The following is a 20,801-nucleotide window of genomic DNA, read 5'->3' as shown; positions in this document are numbered from 1 at the left end:
TTTAGCCATGGCTAGGTAGTAAAGGGAAAGCAACTCCACACATCGTTCATATTTGGGTTGTTTGCGTTTTATGTATGATATCGTGGATAATATAAGTGTATATCCTGTTTGGCTGTTTCATGTAAATTGTTGTTTTGTTTGGCTTCGCGACTCGGCGCTCGTCGCTCCGCGACTCGCCATGTCCTACCGCCAGCGGCGCACTTTGCACTGGCGAAGCGACGAGGTCTGGAAGCGAGACTAGTCTTTGTCAGTCTTGCCAAAAAAATCAGAAGATGCATACTATACTAACCAAGAAATTTTTTTTAACGATTTATGGGAACACAAAAATTTAACAGTGAAACGCAGCTTACATAATGGTGTAAAAATATATTTCACCTAGTTTTTTCTGATTGAAAAAATTCAATAGATGTACCAGTAATTAATTACAAAATTAAAGAAACTTACCTAGTTGAAGTTTGATTATAATTATCTCAATTATGAAAGAATTCCAATAAAGCAAATTTGATAACTACAGAGGTAGACGGCTGTCTGGATAGAGTTATGACATTAAATTAGAAGTTGGTCCATATATCCTTTCAGAAAAGGCTTTACAGAAATAACAACACAGCAAGGAGTATTTACAAATAATATATCAGTAGATAATGTACAACACAATCTGTTAGAATAAAATATATCTGGAAGGGAACTTTTCTTTAGAAAATATTTTACAGAACTGTACACTGTAAAAAATATTCAAACGCTGCTGCATACCGATATTTTACATAGAAACCTTACTGATAATTTCAAGGTGTGAAAAGAAATCAGAAAGCGTCCAATGGGTTCTTACTCAACAGCATGTAAATTTGATATTTGTTACTCTGTACTTTTAGTTTGTTTTTTTGGCAAAAGAGGCAAATGAAAGAAGTTTTATTGTGCGTGAAGACAGAAAACTTTGTTAGTTTGAAACAAAATCTTTCACACAAAGTGATCTCCGCAAGCAAAAAATCCCTGAGTTAATGATGTAAGAGTGTCTCCCAGGACCATGTTCTAGTTTCTTATTAGTCTGGTCCCCTGCCCCATTTCTACCATTGGCTGCCCTTCTTACGAAAATCGGGTCAGGTGTAGGCTATGCGTGGGCTGCCATTTTAATAGTCAGGATTTTGACTGCATATCAATGAGCAAATATGTCACCTGACACGATCATGTGATCAGCACATTTATATAGTCATTTACATAGTGGCAAGCTTGGAAATTAGAGGAAACATTGAATGTTGAACTTATTTGCTTGGCTTCACTTTTAAATCTCTGGCTCTGCACTTCTTTGATGGCATTTAGTGGTGAAATGATGATTATCATCTACGGTTTTTTCTCAAACGTGACAGACTATCCTTCCTTTTGCATATAAGGCAGTGACTAAAAAAGAAGTAATTTTTCGTTTTTCATTCAATGTCAACATAGGATGCTTGGTTCAGGAAACTATTGAGGTAAAAATTACACCATGGGCATACAAAATCTAAATTCGAAGGTAGCTTCAAGTTGGAAATAAATTCAACGCAATCACTGCACTCCCTTCCTACTATTGACCAATGACAGCCATGCTTACGATAGCTCCTACCTGACCCTATTTTAATGAGCAGCGCAGCCAGTGGTGGAATGGGCAGGGAACCAGACTAGTTTCGTATCACAAATCTATTCCCAAATCTCATAAGCTGCATGGTGAAGATTTCAACAAGAAAGAATAAAGTAAATACATTTTTCACATCAAGAGCTAGACCTGCAATCGATTGAAGTAAACCTGGCTTACAGAAAATTTAAAATTTCTTCTCAGAGAAAAACAAACTTCCCCAATTGCCGATAAAGAAAATCTTACATGAATCTTTAGTTACTGATGTTAAATCATACTATGATGAGAGATGTAAACAAAAAATAAAAACTGACGAACTTAGAGTCTTTTATGTTCACTGTTAGGGTTATGTTCAAATTCATAATCAAGGTGTACAAATGCCCTCTCTACGCCTGGTAGCTTCTCAAGTTTAATTTGAAGTGGCTCACCAACATTGTGGGCTTCCTTCAAGGTCATCTGTTCTGGTAGAACTATGTCGACCTGGGAAAGATACAAACAAAACTCCTTAAATATACAGGATTTGATCACAGGGGTTGTCGTGAGGTGAAAGATCTGTTATAAATGAGTTATGATTGATTGATGCTTAATTGAAATCAACAGATGGGATGTCTATTTGGCCAACAGGAATTTAGCTGGTTTATGAAAAAAAAGTATAAACATTTCACTAATACCCTCTATAGGTTTGCCAAAAAAATCAAATGAACAATAATTTTTTTCACTGGTCTTATTTCCTATGTTTGTGTGTACAGGGCTGTTTATACTGGTATACTGCATGTGTACAAGTGTCTGGATGTACATCATATGTATATTATAAATGAATAATTAACCCTTTGAATGCTGTAATTTTTCCCACCAAAATTTCCGTGCAACATTTCACCAATTTTTATTAATTTTTCCATAATTATTTTGATAATTTTGGACCAAATGGACATCACATTTCATTGGCTACATTTTTTTATCAAAATTTTGGCAAAAATCTGAAAAAAATTTGACTGGGCTATAATTTATAAAGGTGACAAAATTGACTGTGGTGTTCAAAGGGTTCATTAATATTAAAAATTCACAGATCTATGTATCCGACAATACCACAGCTATATAATATAATTTACAGGCCAGCTGTAAATAGCAAGTCTTAAAATCACAACCTTTACACACGCTACAGTTTTGCTGCAGCGATATTTTAACAATATCATTCCGGTCACAAAAAAATTCTAGCAGATTGATGCACCTATAACTACAGCCTTTGTTAGGGCTTACGCCAAACCTGTGATAGTCAAACATTTAAATAAGTCAGCATTTATTGCCAGCTGTTCATCAATAAACCAAATTGTTAAATATAATGAGTCTTTCATGTAACATTAAAGCAAACACTGTGGATTTTAATATGCCTGGTTATTTTAAATGAGAAGACTAAAAAATCAATAATGAAAACAATTTCAAATTTACAACATTTGATTGTGATAAATACCTCAACGATGTAGTTGTATCCAATGTGGAAAGCCCTGACTGTGTCTATTTCAGTGATTCTGTTGTCATGGTGAAGACAAATCCAAGTAATTTTCTGCAGGAATTCTGGTGGAGCTGTTTTACCGGCTAATTTCTTAATCTGCACTGCAAGGGTAAAAATTGAAGATTAATAACTAAATAACTTGAGCTTTGCTGGTGTAGCCCACCCATGTGATGCAATCAGGAAGTAACTTTTTGCAAGCAAATTGTAACTTGCACAGCAAAAAACTGGGTACCAATCCATTCGTAGGGAGACTGCACAGGTTTTTAAATTCTGCAAGAATAAATCACCTAGGTCATATGTCTGCATAGTCACACATCTGTCTATCAGTACTTGTAAAGTGTGAACTGTGAGAGAATTTCACACAAACAGTACGTATCAAGGTAGCATATCCTGTTTGTTCTAGGCCACTTACTATGATGACCAGATGGCTGTACTGGACACCATAAAAACAGACCAGTGTGCTAAGATTAGTGTATCTTACCTGCTCCTGTCTGGTACCAGTTGTAGAATATGTAAATACTCATCAAAATAGCACCCAGTGGATCAGCATACAACCAGTAATAGGTGGCTGTGAAATATAAAAGAACTACATGAATCGTAGTATTAATCAACAGGTATTTCTGCTGTAGCAACAGACCCGTAGTGTCCTACAGGGTATATATGACAGGAGCTACTGTGATATTAATTGCTGATATGACTACTTCCAATTCCAATGCCATTATATGACTTATCATTTTGCTAGTCATTTATTCATATGGTAGACTAAAAGACTCACTTGTGTATGGGTCTCCATCAACCCATAAGACTAAATCTTTTAGTCTAATTATGGCTGCCCATGGTATTCTTGCATTTGCTGTAGGTTCTATTGAAATATGATCTGACCCCTATGTTGATGTTTGCAAAATCTAAGAATCTACTGTGTCAAATGCACACCCTATAGTCTTGCAGAATCTCACGGAAACCCAAGGGAATCCCATGGAAATCCAATAGGATTTCTACAGGATATCTTCGTATTGGTCGTGTTATATTTTGTCTTTGCTCTTTTGGTCCATTCAGTTATTCTCCATGATTAAATTCGGTTATATTTTTTGTGCAAGCAGATGACAAGCCCAATCAACATCGAGATTTCAGCACAGGACTTACCAACAGCACCACACAGCAAGGCCACACAGTTTGACATGACGTCATTTCTGTGATCCTGTGCAAGGGCCTCAGTGGATGGTGATTTCACTCTTTTGCAGAACAGGAACAGAAATATCTTTACAGCCACTGTACCTGTTTGGATATAAATCAGAGAATTAATTGTTATTAACATGGTAAATTGCAAGAGCAAGCCTGACTGATAAAATCTTTAACTTTGTTGATATTTATGAGGACATTTTTGTATGTACACTGTACTTGTTCAGGAAAAAGGCCTAATACATTCATTTTTTTCATTCATTTTATTCAGTACTTTGGCCACCGGCCTATGGTACAAATATACACTGATTATGTGTGAAAATACACACGGACACAAGAGGGATACATACAGTATACCAACATTCCATATAAGGATAAAGTATACTTTAGAGCTTGAACTAAACATCAACCTGGTTAATCAACTCAAGGTTACGCCTTTCTCTGCGTTTGAAAGCAAAAATTACAAACTTTGCAAAATAAATAACACTTTGGGAATCCAATTGCATAAGCCTCAAAAATTTCTGATATGTATATATCTCTAAAAAGTAGGTTGGTAAATATTTCTGCCGTAAATCATTATAAAGCGGGCAGACCAGATAAAAATGGAACTCATCTTTTACTGCTTGAAGATCACAAAAATTACAAAGCCTACTGTGTCTAGGGATACCCTTTGAACGATCAGTTTCAATCCTTAGCTGATGCGCAGATGATCTCAATTTACAAAGTGACCTTCTTAACTTATTATCTTCAATGACATCAAGATACAATTCATATTTGAAAGTTAGCTTGAATTCTCTGTATGTATTGAGTTTTGAATAACGGGAAAGATCAGAGGACCACAACTGGGCATAGTTGTCATGGATTCTCTCCTTAAAAATATGAAAAAATACTGTTTCATCTCCAACACCTTGGTTTAGCCATACATAGCCAAAACCATATGAAGATAGTAATTGTTTAACATTGAATGCCCAGCATTTCCGATTATTCTCTGCTTCACTATATTGGTATTTATAACACTGCTGTACAAAACGATGTTCACTCATCTTCAATATTTTAAACCAGTATTTGGGGATACGAATATATCTTACACAGTAAAGTGGGGTTTTCCCAAGTTCGCCCTAAATAACTGAATTCGAAGTGCTGTCATAGAGACCAAGAAAATATTTACACAATTTACGATGTGTCTTTTCTATATTCTCGGGAAAAAGGCCTAATAAAAGTACTTTTTGTCCAGTTAATAATTAAATGTGGGGGCGGGGGAACAAGAAATAAATTCACACTTCAGGATCCCTCCGCTATGTTAATTAGACTTTGAAGTGTAACTCTTTAGCTCAATTGACTGGAAATATCAAATTCTACTTTCTTGCTCACTGAGCGATTTGAACTTTGTACAAATTCAGGAATTTCAGTGCATTTCATCAGTAGGATTGCATGGCTACCATAAATTTGCTATTGGGATAGAAAATGTACATGATACACTGAGACATGTTCTGCCACGACAAAAGTAAAGTGTTACAGCATATACTTCGGGTACACTGTGATTTGAAATATGCTACATTATATTACCATGCCCTGCCCGTCACATTTTGATTGGCCAAGTTGAACCACGTGACTGACCACAAATACAGAGTAATGGTTTGTTTACATGCCTATGAATATGAATAATAAAATTAACAACTCAAAGTATCATATTTTTTCAGCTGAAACGTAAATCGCAATCAATCACAAAATAAAATGAAGCACTTGTGGGTCAAGTTGAGATACTTTTTTTCTGAAAACATCTCAGGATGTGGCAAATTTTTACAATGCGTGTGACAGTGCCTCGCGTATTGCTCAGTTCTGGGGCCCAGTTGTCGTTTGCTTGGGAAATTTTTGCAAATTTTGACGGTTTTCTTGGATTCGTTGATAATGTAATGGAAATAACAGACTCCGCCCTGACCATTAATGTTTATATACCGCACAGGCTCAAGGAAAGCCAAAAGTAACAGGCTCAGCAAGCCTCGCCCGTTAATATTTGGCTTTCCTCTCGCCCTTGGCCCATAAAAAACATTAATGGTCAGCGTGTCGCCCATTATTTCTATATTATACAGTCATAAAACAGTGTTTATCAAGTTTGTGAAATGATTGTTAAAAAGCACACCTGAGCATTATATACGCTATGCCTGTGTCATTTTCTGGGGTTTGATTGTATTTGACCTTCAGCAAACCCAACATCAACAACAATCGCCACTTGAAAGTGAAATATATGACATTACATGTGTGCTTTGCATATTTGTATTGAAAAATAGATTAATTTTTGAGAGCAATTGACAGTATTGGATAACCTGTACCATGCATTGTTCAAAAAGGTTAGGTGATGACAAAAGTGTTTCCAAGCAAGAGAACATGTAGATTTTATAAATACACTCAGTGTGACAGTTTTCAGACAGGGTAGTGAATTTTGCCCAAAGCTGTTTCATAAATGACGAGCACTACGAAATCTTATTATCATACCTTTCGAAACTTTATTGTGTTTATCCTCAAACTGTTAACACCGACAGAAGTGGCATTTAGGGGGGGTCAAGTTGCCAAATGTTTTACCTATGTTGAGTGCGTATTAATCGGACTGCTATCGCAATAATCATACACCGTATTTGGAATATAATTATAGGGCAAAATACTGATATTTTGAAACTTCAAGCCCCAGTTTTTCAGTTTCGATGTGGTTTAGAAAACTATATGGAAATATTTTGTGATAACTAGTTACGTTTAATCCATGGGTGACGCAACTACATTTCGACGTGTATAGCGCTTAGATATCAGACAAGGGCTGTCTCTGTGTGTTGCGTTCGACACCTTGTATCGTACGGTGTGGCTAACTTCGCCAAGTTTGTAGCCCGAAATAGCTTCTACGAAAACAAGTCATCGTTGATGACACAGTCCCCACTTGTTAATGGGTACATTGATTACATGTCCTCAGGAGGATAGAGTCCTCTTCATTAATTAGGTCTGTGATAAAAATACTTTGATAGAGATGGCGCTCAATGGCCAAGAATGAGTTCCATGGTGATGAAAACATAAAACCAATGTAGGCACCATCCTAAAGTTCATAAAATGAGTCAACTAGGAATTAATCAACAGGATGTTGCAAAACATTTTTGCATACAATCCTAACACTTAACAGATTATCACTGGTACCATATTTCATAAAGTTTGATGCAGTATTTACAAAACTATGAGATCAACATCTGTATCAAGTTTCATCAAATTTGACGTTGTATTAATTTGTGGCTATATCACTCTAATTAGGAAAGTCCATTACTTATGCAATTACAATTAATTAACATGACATTCATAAATGTCTTTTTCAATATTAAAGCAATGTGAGCTTAACATCTGCACAAAGTTTCATGAATTTGATGTAGTATTTCTTGACATATTAGCCTACTTACGAAACTTCAATAATTGACATGTTACTGCTACATGACGTGAAACAAATTGACGAGCATATGTATGAAATAGGTCGATGTCCTTGTACCAACTTTGAATGATACTGGTGGAAATATGTCTGAGTTATGGCTCTGTACATTAGAAAACTGTAACAAAATCACCGCCATGCAGCGATATTTGATCTTACTGTTTAAAAAATCAACAAGTATATGTATGACATAAGTCAATGTTCATGTACTAACTTTGGATAAGATCAGTTGAGACTTGCCAGAGTTATGGCTCTCGACATGAAACAACCATAACAAAATTGCTACCATGTGGCCATATTGGACCATCTCGTGAAACAATCCACATACATACATATAAATAAATCAATGTCCTTGTACCAACTTTGAATAAATTCGCTTGATACATGTCTGAGTTATGGTTCCAGACATGAAAAAATCGGGAAAAAATGGCCACAAGGCGGCCATATTGGATTGTATCACGAAAAAAATCAATGTGCATATGCATGACATAAGTCAATGTCCTTGTACAAAGTTTGAATAAAATTGGTGAATAAAATCAGTTGAGACGTGCTCAAGTTTTGGCTAAGGACATGAAAAAATTGTAATAAAATGGCTGCCATGCAGCCATATTGGATCATATCATGAAACAAATTGACCTACATATGTATGACATAGGTTAATGTCCTTGTACCAACTTTGAATAAAATCGGTTGAGATATGCCTGAGTATTATGGTTCTGTACATGAAAAAATCGTAACAAAATGGCCGCACGGCAGCCATATTGGATCGTATCACATAACAAATTGACATGCATATGTATGACATTAGTCAATCTCCTTGTACCAACTTTGAATAAATTCGCTTAATACATGTGTGAGTATTATGGCTCTGTACATGAAAGCATCGTAATAAAATGGCTGCCTAGCGGCCATATTGGATTGTATCACAAAACAAATCGACATACATATGTATGACATAGGTCAATGTCCTTGTACCAACTTTGAATAAAATCGGTTGAAACATGTCTGAGTTATGGCTCTGTACATGAAAAAATTGTAATAAAATGGCCGCCTGGCAGCCATATTGGATCGTATCACAAAACAAATCGACGTGCATATCTATGACATTGGTCAATGTCCTTGTACCAACTTTGAATAAAATTGGTTGAAACATGTCTGAGTTATGGCTTTGTACATGAAAAAATCGTAGCAAAATGGCCGCATGGCAGCCATATTGGATTGTTTCACAAAACAAAATGACGTGCATATCTATGACATTGGTCAATGTCCTTGTACCAACTTTGAATAAAATCGGTTGAAACATGTCTGAGTTATGGCTTTGTACATGAAAAAATTGTAGCAAAATGGCCGCATGGCAGCCATATTGGATTGTTTCACAAAACAAAATGACGTGCATATCTATGACATTGGTCAATGTCCTTGTACCAACTTTGAATAAAATCGGTTGAAACATGTCTGAGTTATGGCTTTGTACATGAAAAAATTGTAGCAAAATGGCCGCATGGCAGCCATATTGGATCGTTTCACAAAACAAATTGATGTGCATATCTACCGGTATGACACTGGTCAATGTCCTTGTACCAACTTTGAATAAAATCAGTTGAGATATGCTTGAGTTATGGCTCTGTACATGAAAAAATTGTAATATTGGATCGTATCACAAAACACATCAATGTGTATATCTATGACATTGGTCAATGTCCTTTTACCAACTTTGAATAAAATCAATTGAAACATGTCTGAGTTATGGCTCTGTACATGAAAAAATTGTAATAAAATGGCCGACTGGCGGCCATATTGGATCGTATCACAAAACAAATTGACATGCATATCTATGACATTGGTCAATGTCCTTGTACCAACTTTGAATAAAATCGGTTGAAACATGTCTGAGTTATGGCTCTGTACATGAAAGAATTGTAATAAAATGGCCGCCTGGCGGCCATATTGGATCATATTACAAAACAAATCAACGTGCATATCTATGACATTGGTCAATGTCCTTGTACCAACTTTGAATAAAATCAGAAATCAGTTGAAACATGTCTGAGTTATGGCTCTGTACATGAAAAAATCGTAATAAAATGGCCGCCTGGTGGCCATATTGGATCGCACCACAAAACAAATCGACGTGCATCTGTATGACATATGAAGTAATCCTTGTACCAAGTTTGAATGAAATCGCTCCCTGCATCTCTTAGATATCTGCGTGAACGGACGGACGCACGGACGCACGCACGGACATGACCAAACCTATAAGACTAAAAAAAACTATCCAAAACGGGACAGCAGCGTCACCTGACTTAGGAAATATGTGGTATCATGACTTGTAAAACGCTATCAATACGGAGCGAAGTGAGTACAACGAAGAGCAATGTCCGAAAACTGAGGTCGTCCGAAAACTGTCACACTGAGTGTACTGCATGGTTGATGACAAAAATTTGACACTGAATTCTGCTACTCTTGCGTAGTCTACTGACACTGTGCTGATACTTGATCTCTACGTTGCACTTGCTTGGAAGCATAATTAATCGAAATGTTATTTAATCATAATAAACTGAATATTATGAAATTGTTATATCAAACTACTGAGTCATTCTTCTTTACCCTAAAGTGCTGTAATTTTCCCACCAAAATTTCAGTGTAACATTTTACAAATATTTACGAATTTTTCTGTAATTTTTTTATAATTCTGGACCAAATGGACATAACATTTCAATGGCTGCAATTTTTGACTAAAATTTCAGGAAAAATCTAAAAAAACTTGTCTAGATCTGAAAAAAAGTTGCTGGCTATGTCACATTCTATAAAGGCAACAAAGTTGACTTGGCACTCAAAGGGTTAATGTACATTTCAAACATGTAAATTTACAAAACTTTATGCATTTTCTCATGACTTCACTTCTTGGTTTGATAGCCAAAACAATTTTGCCGTGACTACAGACTTACCACTCATCACAGCTATGCTGCCTATGTCCATATACACTGGTGACTTCTCCACTATTCTGTTGATGGATTCTATGATAATCTGTGCTGCACAGACGGCCATGATGGACGACAACACCAATATGGACAGTGGTTCCAGACGCTGCTTCCCTGTACAGTACAACAGTACTGTATGCTTTAACAGCCACATATAGCAAAACAGATGCATATTATGTATGATGTAGGATACTGTATATATTTGATCAGTGTTTTTGTCAAAGTACGACAAGATCAGAAAGTGAATTATTTGAAAACTACAATGATGCCTCTGCTGTTCCCTACCTATATTTTATACACAAACAGCAAAACATGATAGTAATATGACCACGGAATCTCGATCACATTTAAGAACTGAAATGTGTAACTCAAAACCCTGATGATGAATTAGCAACTCCCAGAATGTCAGATACACAGATTTAAATTTGTTTGATCAAAAATATGGAATAGGGCCATACATAATGTTTCACTAAAGGGAAATCCATGAGCAAGTATGTGTGTACAAGGTACAGGAATATCAAAAAGTGGGGAAGTTACACTTTTATCTATAAATGACAGTAACTTTTTTGCTTGGACACAGCACCTGCACATCTGCATCTGCTTGTTGTTGAAACTTAGTTGTCGTTACCAATCATGATGTAGACTCTATGCTTGTTTTTGTAAAGTATTCAGAAATTTGGTTAGTTTCAAAATGACTTGAAAGTATGTTTGTTTCATGCAGATTACTGGCAAAACATCTTTATATCTGGAGCTCTGATCAGCCTTTGTTACCCATGATGCATTGGGATGGCAACTTGGCTACCTGCCAACTGTTAACACTGTTTCTCACGATATTCCAGGGGAAAGGACCAATCAGGTTGCAGTAAATATTTTTCACTATGTTGTTGCATTTGACGATCTATTTTAACCTTCTCAGTTGTATGTAACATGTCACTAGAGAACAGAATAATTATGATAACAAACATTTTCGCTTTCTTTTTTTTATACATGAATATCAAATGTGAAATGAAAGACCTGGGGTTGCCATTCCACAGTTCTACTTTGATTTTACACTGTAGTATTTATCTATGATATGGATTATGATATCTTCCGATGAAATAAATCTGTGATAATTTATTTTGCAATTTTTAGGTCTTTGCAAAATTTATGAGACTATATATCACTTGTGAACAATGCCCGGTTTACAGCATCTACTGATGTGTTTCGGCTGACTTCAATTACTTACCAACTGGATATTTGTAAATATTACTGTTCCTCATTGCTCGGCCGGAATACCAGATAATGAAGCCAGAGACCAAATCGATGGCACTATCGACAAGACTGGAGATGACTGAGATGGACCCTGACAAATAAGCAGCTACTGCCTTTGCAGCTAATAGAAGCTGAAATTGGTGAAATACGTGCAAATTTTGCAGTCAGTGGCACTAGAAGTTACAGGCAGCATACTTATCTCATGCAAGAAGTTTGCTTTCAAGCAAGCATTTTCATGCATGCTTCGCTGTCAATTACAGACTTTATGGCAATTATAAAGTCAAAATTATATTCAGGACAAAGCACCTGTGAGTTAAAAATAGATGCATGTGTGACAATTATAGCAATGGATGTCGAGACCTGGTATGTCTAGACAAACAGCCACTCTGTCTGCAGTAATGGATTTTACAAATTTATAATGTATTTAACTATTATTAACCCTTTGAGCGCTGTAATTTTTTCCCGCCAAAATTTTAGTGCAACAATTTACCAATTTTTATGAATTTTTCTGTAATTTTTTGATAATTTTGGACCAAATGGACATTTCATTTCATTTGCTACAATTTTTTCTCAAAATTTTGGCAAAAATCTGGGAAAAATTGGCCGGGGTTTATTTCATAAAGGGGACAAAAAAAGACTTTGGCGCTCAAAGGATTAACATATTCTTGCTCATTTGGCTAATTACTTTCCACTGTATGACTTTGTGAAATGGATATCTTGAAGCAGGATATGCATTTGTAAAATGAAATGGTAAAGGACAACTGTAATATTATGCAAATTTTTACCTCATTTATAAACCATGACAATTTTTCAAATCAGCCAACCTGCACTCACCACATTGGCAAGAAAGCTTATCTTTGCCGCCCTGTTGACCCATTTCGATTGGCGTTCCTCTGTAGGTGGCATGATAGGGCTCTCAGTGATGTCGATTGTATCTTCAAATGATTTGATGACTGCATCTTGTTTGTCATAGAATGATCTGTGAAGATACAGAGTTTTTAACTGTCAGCTTGAATGATGTATCCATCACTGTACTGTATGACTGTCAGGGCAATGTACTTAAAAATTTGCCCAATAGCAAATTGAGGCAATATAGTCTGGTAGGCTGTTGCGTAGATCATGGGCGGGGGTGAACGCAACGACCAGCCAGTAACTGCTGTCATGGAAAGCCTTAGTGCCTGGGTTGATCAGGCTAGGTTGCACTGTACCAGAACAGAAATGAAGTTATTGTACTTTTTAACTGCCTCGAGTGATCACGAGTTGGCCTTATCAAAGCTCTACCCAGTTCAGACTTTTGATGTAATTTCCGTCATTGCACTTCTCTCTGTGTCAAACACACATCCAAAATCACATCAGCAGTAAATGCATAGCCTTCAACTTGTCAACACAGAATGTATGCATTTATAATGTCAAATGCTGCTGTTGAAAGCTGATCAAGTCCGGACAACATTGCTTCCCAATATAACATAACACACAGTGTACCAATACAATTTGTAAGGTTTGGAAGGCAAATACTTATTATTTCAACATATTTAACACAAGGAAATGCACAGCTTCAAAAGTAAAGCCTCTTTTTCAGTCCTGTCTGCCTTGAGGTATGCAGCTGACCTGACATGACATCTCCACACTTTTACACAGAGTCAATCCATCATGTGTAATGGCATGCAAACCCACTACTCAACATTATGGAATTGCTGACAACTTGAAAATGATAAGTCATGATCAGGTCTGATAATGTAAACTTGTTTGCTTCTTAGCATGTAAATATATCACTTTGCCATTACAGAGACTGAATTGCTATTATAATAAATACAGTGCAGAACTCAACACACAATTGTAATTCAACAACCATAACATAATGAAATCAACAAATGAAATCAACAAACAAGCAAACAAACTAGTAATAAATAGATTACTGTATAACAATACAAATAAACAAACAAACAAACATGTCCTGAGTTGAATATTTCTGATTTTGCGCATTGTTGCACACATTATTTTCAATGTCTATCATATATCAAGTCTCCAAAAAAATAAAAGTTAGACTGCTTACTCGACTGTTTTTTTCATTTTCTTGCCGGCGTGGATCCTCTCTCTCTGCGCTTTCTGCATGGTACCCAGCAGTGTGTAAGACGTGTACTCTTTACTCATCGCGTAGCCATCAGATTCTTCAATGCCATCAATTTCTACAGACGCAATCCCATGACATTACATCATGTTAATTGTACATGTTATTGAAGCCCAGTATACAAACAGTGTAGCTACGTACTGTATTCTTTTCTACAAAGATATCATTGCACTCAGGTGAAAAATTATACGCACACACTGGTGAATGACAGAAACCGTTACTTATCAGCAAGATGGTGCACCCATTAATTACTTTATTAGAAAATTAATATGTTGACTTATTTATTTATTTATTTATTTATTTTAGAGAATATGCTTCATGAAACTGTGAGATCTTACAAGGACTGAGTAAATGAACGACATGAGTTCATTTGATTGTGACCGTTTAATACATGTATCATTCACCCAGTGACAAACAAAGACTTTGTTTGAACATATTGAAAGACTCTACTTTCAATGGGTAAGGTTCTTCTCTATGCAGCATACAATTGAGGTTAAGAGGTTGAGATAAAGCATAAAAGCGTACCTTGTGCTAGATAAACAATCCCGCTATAAAAATGGCAATCGCACAAAATACCAAATCAACTACAAACATAGATCAATCAGCAACCCATGTCTCCTTGAAAGCTTTTAAATACACTCTTATTTCTTATTTCTCAATATATATGTTGGAGTTTATTAAACGCCGAGTCAATGGATTTGTAACAATCACTTTACAGTGATGCAGACTGTAACATGTTTACACCAAACATTAGAATTTGAAACTGTCGGATCAACTCGCACGCAGGTAATATGTATGCATATAACAATAATGGACAATGCTCAATGAACAAATCATGGTAAATAAAGAATATATAGTTAAGCAATTTACCTTATTTTGTCTTTTAAGCTATTTTCATTACCCTATTAGTTAAGTTTTCCTTTATAATGCTACCACGAATCTAAATGACATATAGCGTGTGTGGTTTGCCCTAAATTCACCCATTGTTACCGATGGTGAAAGTGGATATAATGCTAGCAGGGAACTTGGGGTGAGTAGGTTAAGTATGTGCTCTATTGTGTTCAATGCTCAGATACATGTTATCAGGGGTGGACCAATAGATCTCGTGAGAGGATGATCATAATGAGTTATGCAAATTTTTCTTATGTTCTCCAGGATTTGACAACAATCTTAGCTCATCTGTTCACACATGTGAGTTCTTGTCACATCCCTAGCTATCTGTCTGCCTGTCGATCATTAGAGCTATATGTCACACAACAACTTTTATGAAACTTGGTACAGATATTGCTAATGACAATGATGTGAGTGAAGTGAAAGGCATATTGCAGTTTTATATAAAATAATTTGCATACTTTGAGCACTTCAACAATCAGGGGGTATGTGTCTGACAAAACTTTCGAACCAAATTTGACAAAACTTGCCGCATGCATATTCATAAACAAAAACTTGACAGCAGAGAAAAAGAATTTGCAGGCAAGTGTCAGCTAATTGCTAGTTTGTATACATGGTGATTATTTTAGTGAAACTCATCAATGGTGATCAACCTACATTTGATGAAACTTGGTACAGATTTATTATTGCTCATTCAAAATGTGACTGCAAGTGAACTGAAGTTTCAAAAACGAACTTTCAAAATTGTGGGGTTTTTTTAATCAGAATTTAAATTTGATGATCTTTGCCGGTGATGTTGATCACATTACAAGACATAAGCAGATTGTCAGAGAAAACAATAGTAAATCTACTGGAAAACTGTGCACACTACTTGTTGTCAGACACAGGAGCATTTTCAGATCATAATGGCTTTTTACACACTGACAGAAAATCCACACTTTCTTGAGAAGTCAAGATCTTTTCACCAGTTTAAAGTTAGGTGAAACAATTTTGCAAGAAAAAACTTGCAAACATGTTTTGCCCTGCTTTTTATTTTTTCCTGTCAATCATCTCTAGGTCCAATGGTAGGTCCCTTATTGCAGCAGTATTCTTTCTATTCTTATTTGTCCTTGACCCAAAGGTGACTGTTTAAGGCAGAATGACTCTGCCTCTCGAACATAATATATAGACTCTAAAACTTAAAATTTTCTTTCAGCCTTCTACTTGTGGGGGCTCATTTTGAAGCCTTTGGATTAAGTAAAGTTTCTACTGGTTTAGTTTTTGTGAAAATCAGGAAGTTTATTTTCCCCACAAGCGATAGCACAGGAATGACTGCCATTTTGAATTTCAAATATTGGTAAATGTTGGGTAATTTGTTTCTCTAGAACCAAAATTTGCCACCTTTACCCCTTATTTTTATTCTTGATTTTGAAAGAGAAGGGTTGAAAGTTTCATTGAGGAAAGTTTGAGCAACAGTTCAAGTCTTTCATTTTCAAGGCGTAAACTACTTAAACATCAAAAAGTATTGGACTTGGAGTCCTGTTATTGCACAGACTGAAACAATTAAATCCAATGAATGAAGTCATTCTAAACATGTTCACATTATTCTACTTGAATCTTGAAACTTAAACGGTTGAAAGACATACAGAACTGTATGGAGTAAATTTTTTTTTGATTGAAAAATCTGAATAAATTTCACAACTAAGAATCAATGAGAAGGCGCTATTCAATCTATTGTTCTATGATGCTATGAATTTTTTCTAAAAATTTGTCTAGGGCAATATTTTGAACCACAATACTGATTTGCTCTAAATCTGTACAGAGGGTTGATATGCCAGGATTTCCAGATTTTGTCTTACTAATCCCATGAGCTAAGAAACCTAATGTTTCAGAGAAGTGCCACAGTGACCTGCACAAGTGCAGATCAAACCTTGCAACTACAGCACCAGTACTGGTGGTTCATCTGTGATGCGTTTTGTGAGATTTTTACTACTTGGCCTAGCCAGGAGGCTTCCCAGTTTCTGCAGAATTGCAAGGCGATAATACATACCTGTTTTAACAGCAGGCCGTGCCTCCATGGTTTGTTATCAGTTATCAGTGACAGTGTGTTAACCTGTTTACTACATTCCCGCGAGCCAGAGCGATAATTTCCGCTCAGCTGACCTACGGGTAGCGCTGAGCTGTTGCCGTAAAGAGGCGCGTGGTTTACGACGATGGTTTACTATACAGAGAATAGAGGTTACGTTAAGACAATTGTTGCAAAGCCTTTATTAAGACAAAGTTCATAACTTTTCAAGGCCGGACATGATTAGGTTTTTATATTAACATCAGGTAAAGGGTTGGCAAAATAAAATATATTCAGTATTCAAAGTTGTTGATTTCAGATTCTCTCAACGATTCTACGCCCTCCCTCTCCCCCAAAACAGTTTATATTGGTAACATTATGCCCTTCAAAAGTTATTGTAGCATCCTGGATGACAAACTGCTATCATACTTTTCTCATCGAACCTTACATAGTAGTAAGGATTAAATCATGTTTTATGAAATTCAATGAAGCATTGAAGGTTGGAAGGTTGAACATATTAATATGATCAGGGCATTAAAATTGCAAAGACTTCCCATATGAATTTTCAATACAAAAATTTTCACTGTAGCCTATGCATGAAGAGATGTTCCAATATCTTAGGAGGGGTGATTGAATAAGGATTGCACTCTTTGCGCTTGCCGATGTAGATATACAAGCAGACTACACAATTCATGATATTCCATGGTTTCCACCAATTTCACTAGCCATGGGTGTTTATTTGGACTGGGACCCTCCCTAAAAACAGTAGGGTAGGGAGAGTATACTACCATGACTTATACCATGCTGTGCTTATCAGATGATCGGTTTCCACTTTCTCATCTTAACTGACATTTTTTGGTCCACAAAATGTTATTTTTCAACAGTTGACCACCCCTCCAATACAGTACTGGTGCATCCCTGATCTTACAATGTAAATCAGATAACCATTTTAATTAATATATTACACCAGATACAAAACTTAGAGTACTGTTTCATAGATATCGTTTCACTGTCACTCAATTATAAATTACTATAGGAAGTTTATTAATTTTGCTGGTTCCCATTTTGATAAATTATTCAATAGCATGAATAATTTGTCTTAAATGGCAACCAGCAAGATGAATGATATATTCATAAAGTAATTTACAATAGAGTAATATCAATATCTTTTTAGGCTCCACTTTTCTATCAGTTGACGACTACAATAGAATCTAAGTATAGGTGCATTTTTTAGAATCTCCATACACCTAATTTGCATAAGATTCAATACGAATAATTTATTACATAAGGACAACCCTCTGCAGGGCCATGAAAAGGAAGATAACTCGCAGTTTGGTCCAGAGATTATTTGCCCGTCATAAAGTTTGCTGGTAGACCGATGAAATATTTCTCTCCTGTTTTGAACTTGAATGCAAATGATAAGTCTTAAAGAGCTTGAATAATTCCTTTTAAATTTTAGTAATTCTACATAAATGTCCAAGACATTACATGCAAATTGAACAACTTGGTATCATTGATAAATAGTAAGATGGCATGTGGAAAATTCTAGACTTGTTTCATTTGCATGTTTATCCTAAATAACATAATGGTATGATAAAACATCGCCCCAATTATGGAAATTAGTAATCATTTAGGGCAAAAATGGAAAGTTTCAAGCGTATTCAGGGTCACTTAGTAACCATATGGTATTACATTATATTTGATGTTAAACAGAGAATGCACAATTTAAACTTTATTAAACAATGACTTTTAATTATTGTTGTATGTAACATCTGTTGATTTTTTTTAGTTGGTCTGCAGATTTCAGAGAACAAGCTTTGGCTTTTAACCACATGGGTTAATAGTGGTAGAAGTCAAAATCAGCCCATAAAAGGCAGAAATTAATCCAGTCCCAAAAAACCACATCCAAAGCTATAAGACAAACATTGGTTTTCAAATCTGTGCTAAAACAGAAGATTGTACTTAGTGTTCTCCCACCCCCACCCCCACCCACAGCAATTAAAGCATAGTGGCCACAACTCTGTAATTTTGGTAGAACAAAGGAAACTCATTAACATAACAAGAAATTGTATTGTTTTTCATATTTGCCACCATACTATCAGGGGAGGACACTGACTTTGGGGACAGATTTTTGAACTAATTAGGTTTTCATTCTTGGTCTAAAGCTAATTACATTGACTTACTTTGAAACTTGGCAAAGTAAATTATACCAGTAAAATAAAATATCATGAGTAGAAAGAGTCTTTATTTCATAAGATTTGCTTGTGGACGCCAATTGTTTTATTTGATATGCTGATATGAGAGAGAATAATTTCAATTCTTCTTGAGCACAGTATCGTGAGCTAAAGATTACAACTTTCATTTTCACGCCATGTACTACCTTTAAACTCCATAGTTGCACACTTGCACAAACCAGGCGTAACATCATCGAAGTATTTTTACCCTAGTAAATCCATGAAATCATGGCAACAGGGTTTGTTGAACCTGCTTTGCCAAAAGTTCAATCAGTGAATGACTATAAAATTGTAAACATATTTTCAGTCGGGAAACTGATTAATTTCTAATCATTGCAAAACAAAATTCTTCATTTTTTGTCCCATAAAATGCAGCTACATTTTACTTTTTACTATTTTTAATTGAAGTATGCAGTTAAAGAACTTTTATAGATCAATGGTGTGCCTGAAATGTGAAAATTCTTGAATATTTTTAAATTAAATACAATGTCAACAAATACACGGAATAAACTACTACACAAATTGTTGAAAGTCAACGGTTATCATTGCACCACAGTCGTTTTCTTTTTAAGGTTTTACGGCACACAATGTGAATGCTAGAATTTTTCGGAGTGTTTTTGTTTTGGAAATAGGTGCGATTTCATCCGTGAAAAAGTTCACTGGTTTGCAAGTGCTCATGGCTTTGTGCAAACAACTAACCAAATAAGATTATATTTCCTTCATCGTGACCCTGGAAGCGAGTCTAGAGTCTATGACATGACAGACACATTGGGAAAAAAGGATAGCAGGATATTTGAAACATACCTGTCTGTGCTAAAAGTGCACAGGTCTGACCACACGGTGCACTATCGTCATCGTCATGCGAAGTTTTTTCGGGGTGTCTTTCATTCAGGCCGGGCGGGATCGTTGTCGCCTCTTCTGTACCCGCCGCAGTTGCACCATTATTATCGTCTGACATTATAGCGACCGTGAAGATTTCAGCTTTTTGGTGCTGCTATGATGAACTATCCACATGTGGGTCGATTTGGAAATGGTTTCGGTGAATTCAACATCACGTTTTACACAAAACGTAGAAAAAGTCCAAATGTTCCAGTCATGGTTCGCACCGCATAATGAGGTAGCAAGCATCTCCGATGATACAGCCGGCCCGGCCTACTATATGTTTTGAAACAACGATTGACCTTTGCGGAAGTCATGTGACGTGACTACATCGAGTGAATGAACCCATGACACATGTGACAGGTTTAACCACAGTCACTCGTGAGCTATTCAGCTCTTGGACTATTCGCCCCATAGATGTGGTGGTGGGGGACGTGGTGGGTGATGCATAGACGAGTGTGCATAAGCGGGTTTTTTTCTCGCATATGTACACTCGTCTATGGGGCGAATAGTCCCAGAGCTGAATAGCTCACGAGTGACTGTGGTCGGAACGAACGCCTTTGGGTACGTGTGTGATGGGGCACTGATGCAACTAGATGCAGAGGGTCCGCATTTTTGCGGAACGGAAATGAAGTGATTCGAAA

The 20,801-nt window shown here is 36.2% G+C and overlaps 1 protein-coding gene across 1 annotated transcript; it reads right to left on the bottom strand.

Moving 5' to 3' along the window:
• Nucleotides 1-238: 238 nt before the first annotated feature.
• LOC139151431 (uncharacterized) lies at nt 239-20,412 on the bottom strand. Its single transcript, XM_070724228.1, has 9 exons — nt 20,083-20,412; nt 14,035-14,167; nt 12,816-12,960; nt 11,956-12,112; nt 10,698-10,844; nt 4,257-4,388; nt 3,595-3,681; nt 3,072-3,214; nt 239-2,083 (listed from the first exon to the last, which is right to left on the bottom strand). The coding sequence occupies exons 1-9, from the start codon at nt 20,234-20,236 to the stop codon at nt 1,922-1,924; spliced, it is 1,260 nt and encodes a 419-aa protein (XP_070580329.1). The 5' UTR covers nt 20,237-20,412; the 3' UTR covers nt 239-1,921.
• Nucleotides 20,413-20,801: the final 389 nt, after the last annotated feature.

Source organism: Ptychodera flava, chromosome 15 (genome assembly GCF_041260155.1).
Source record: "Ptychodera flava strain L36383 chromosome 15, AS_Pfla_20210202, whole genome shotgun sequence".
In the NCBI taxonomy this organism is placed as follows: domain Eukaryota; kingdom Metazoa; phylum Hemichordata; class Enteropneusta; family Ptychoderidae; genus Ptychodera; species Ptychodera flava.
This window is presented reverse-complemented; position numbering and strand designations above follow the sequence as displayed.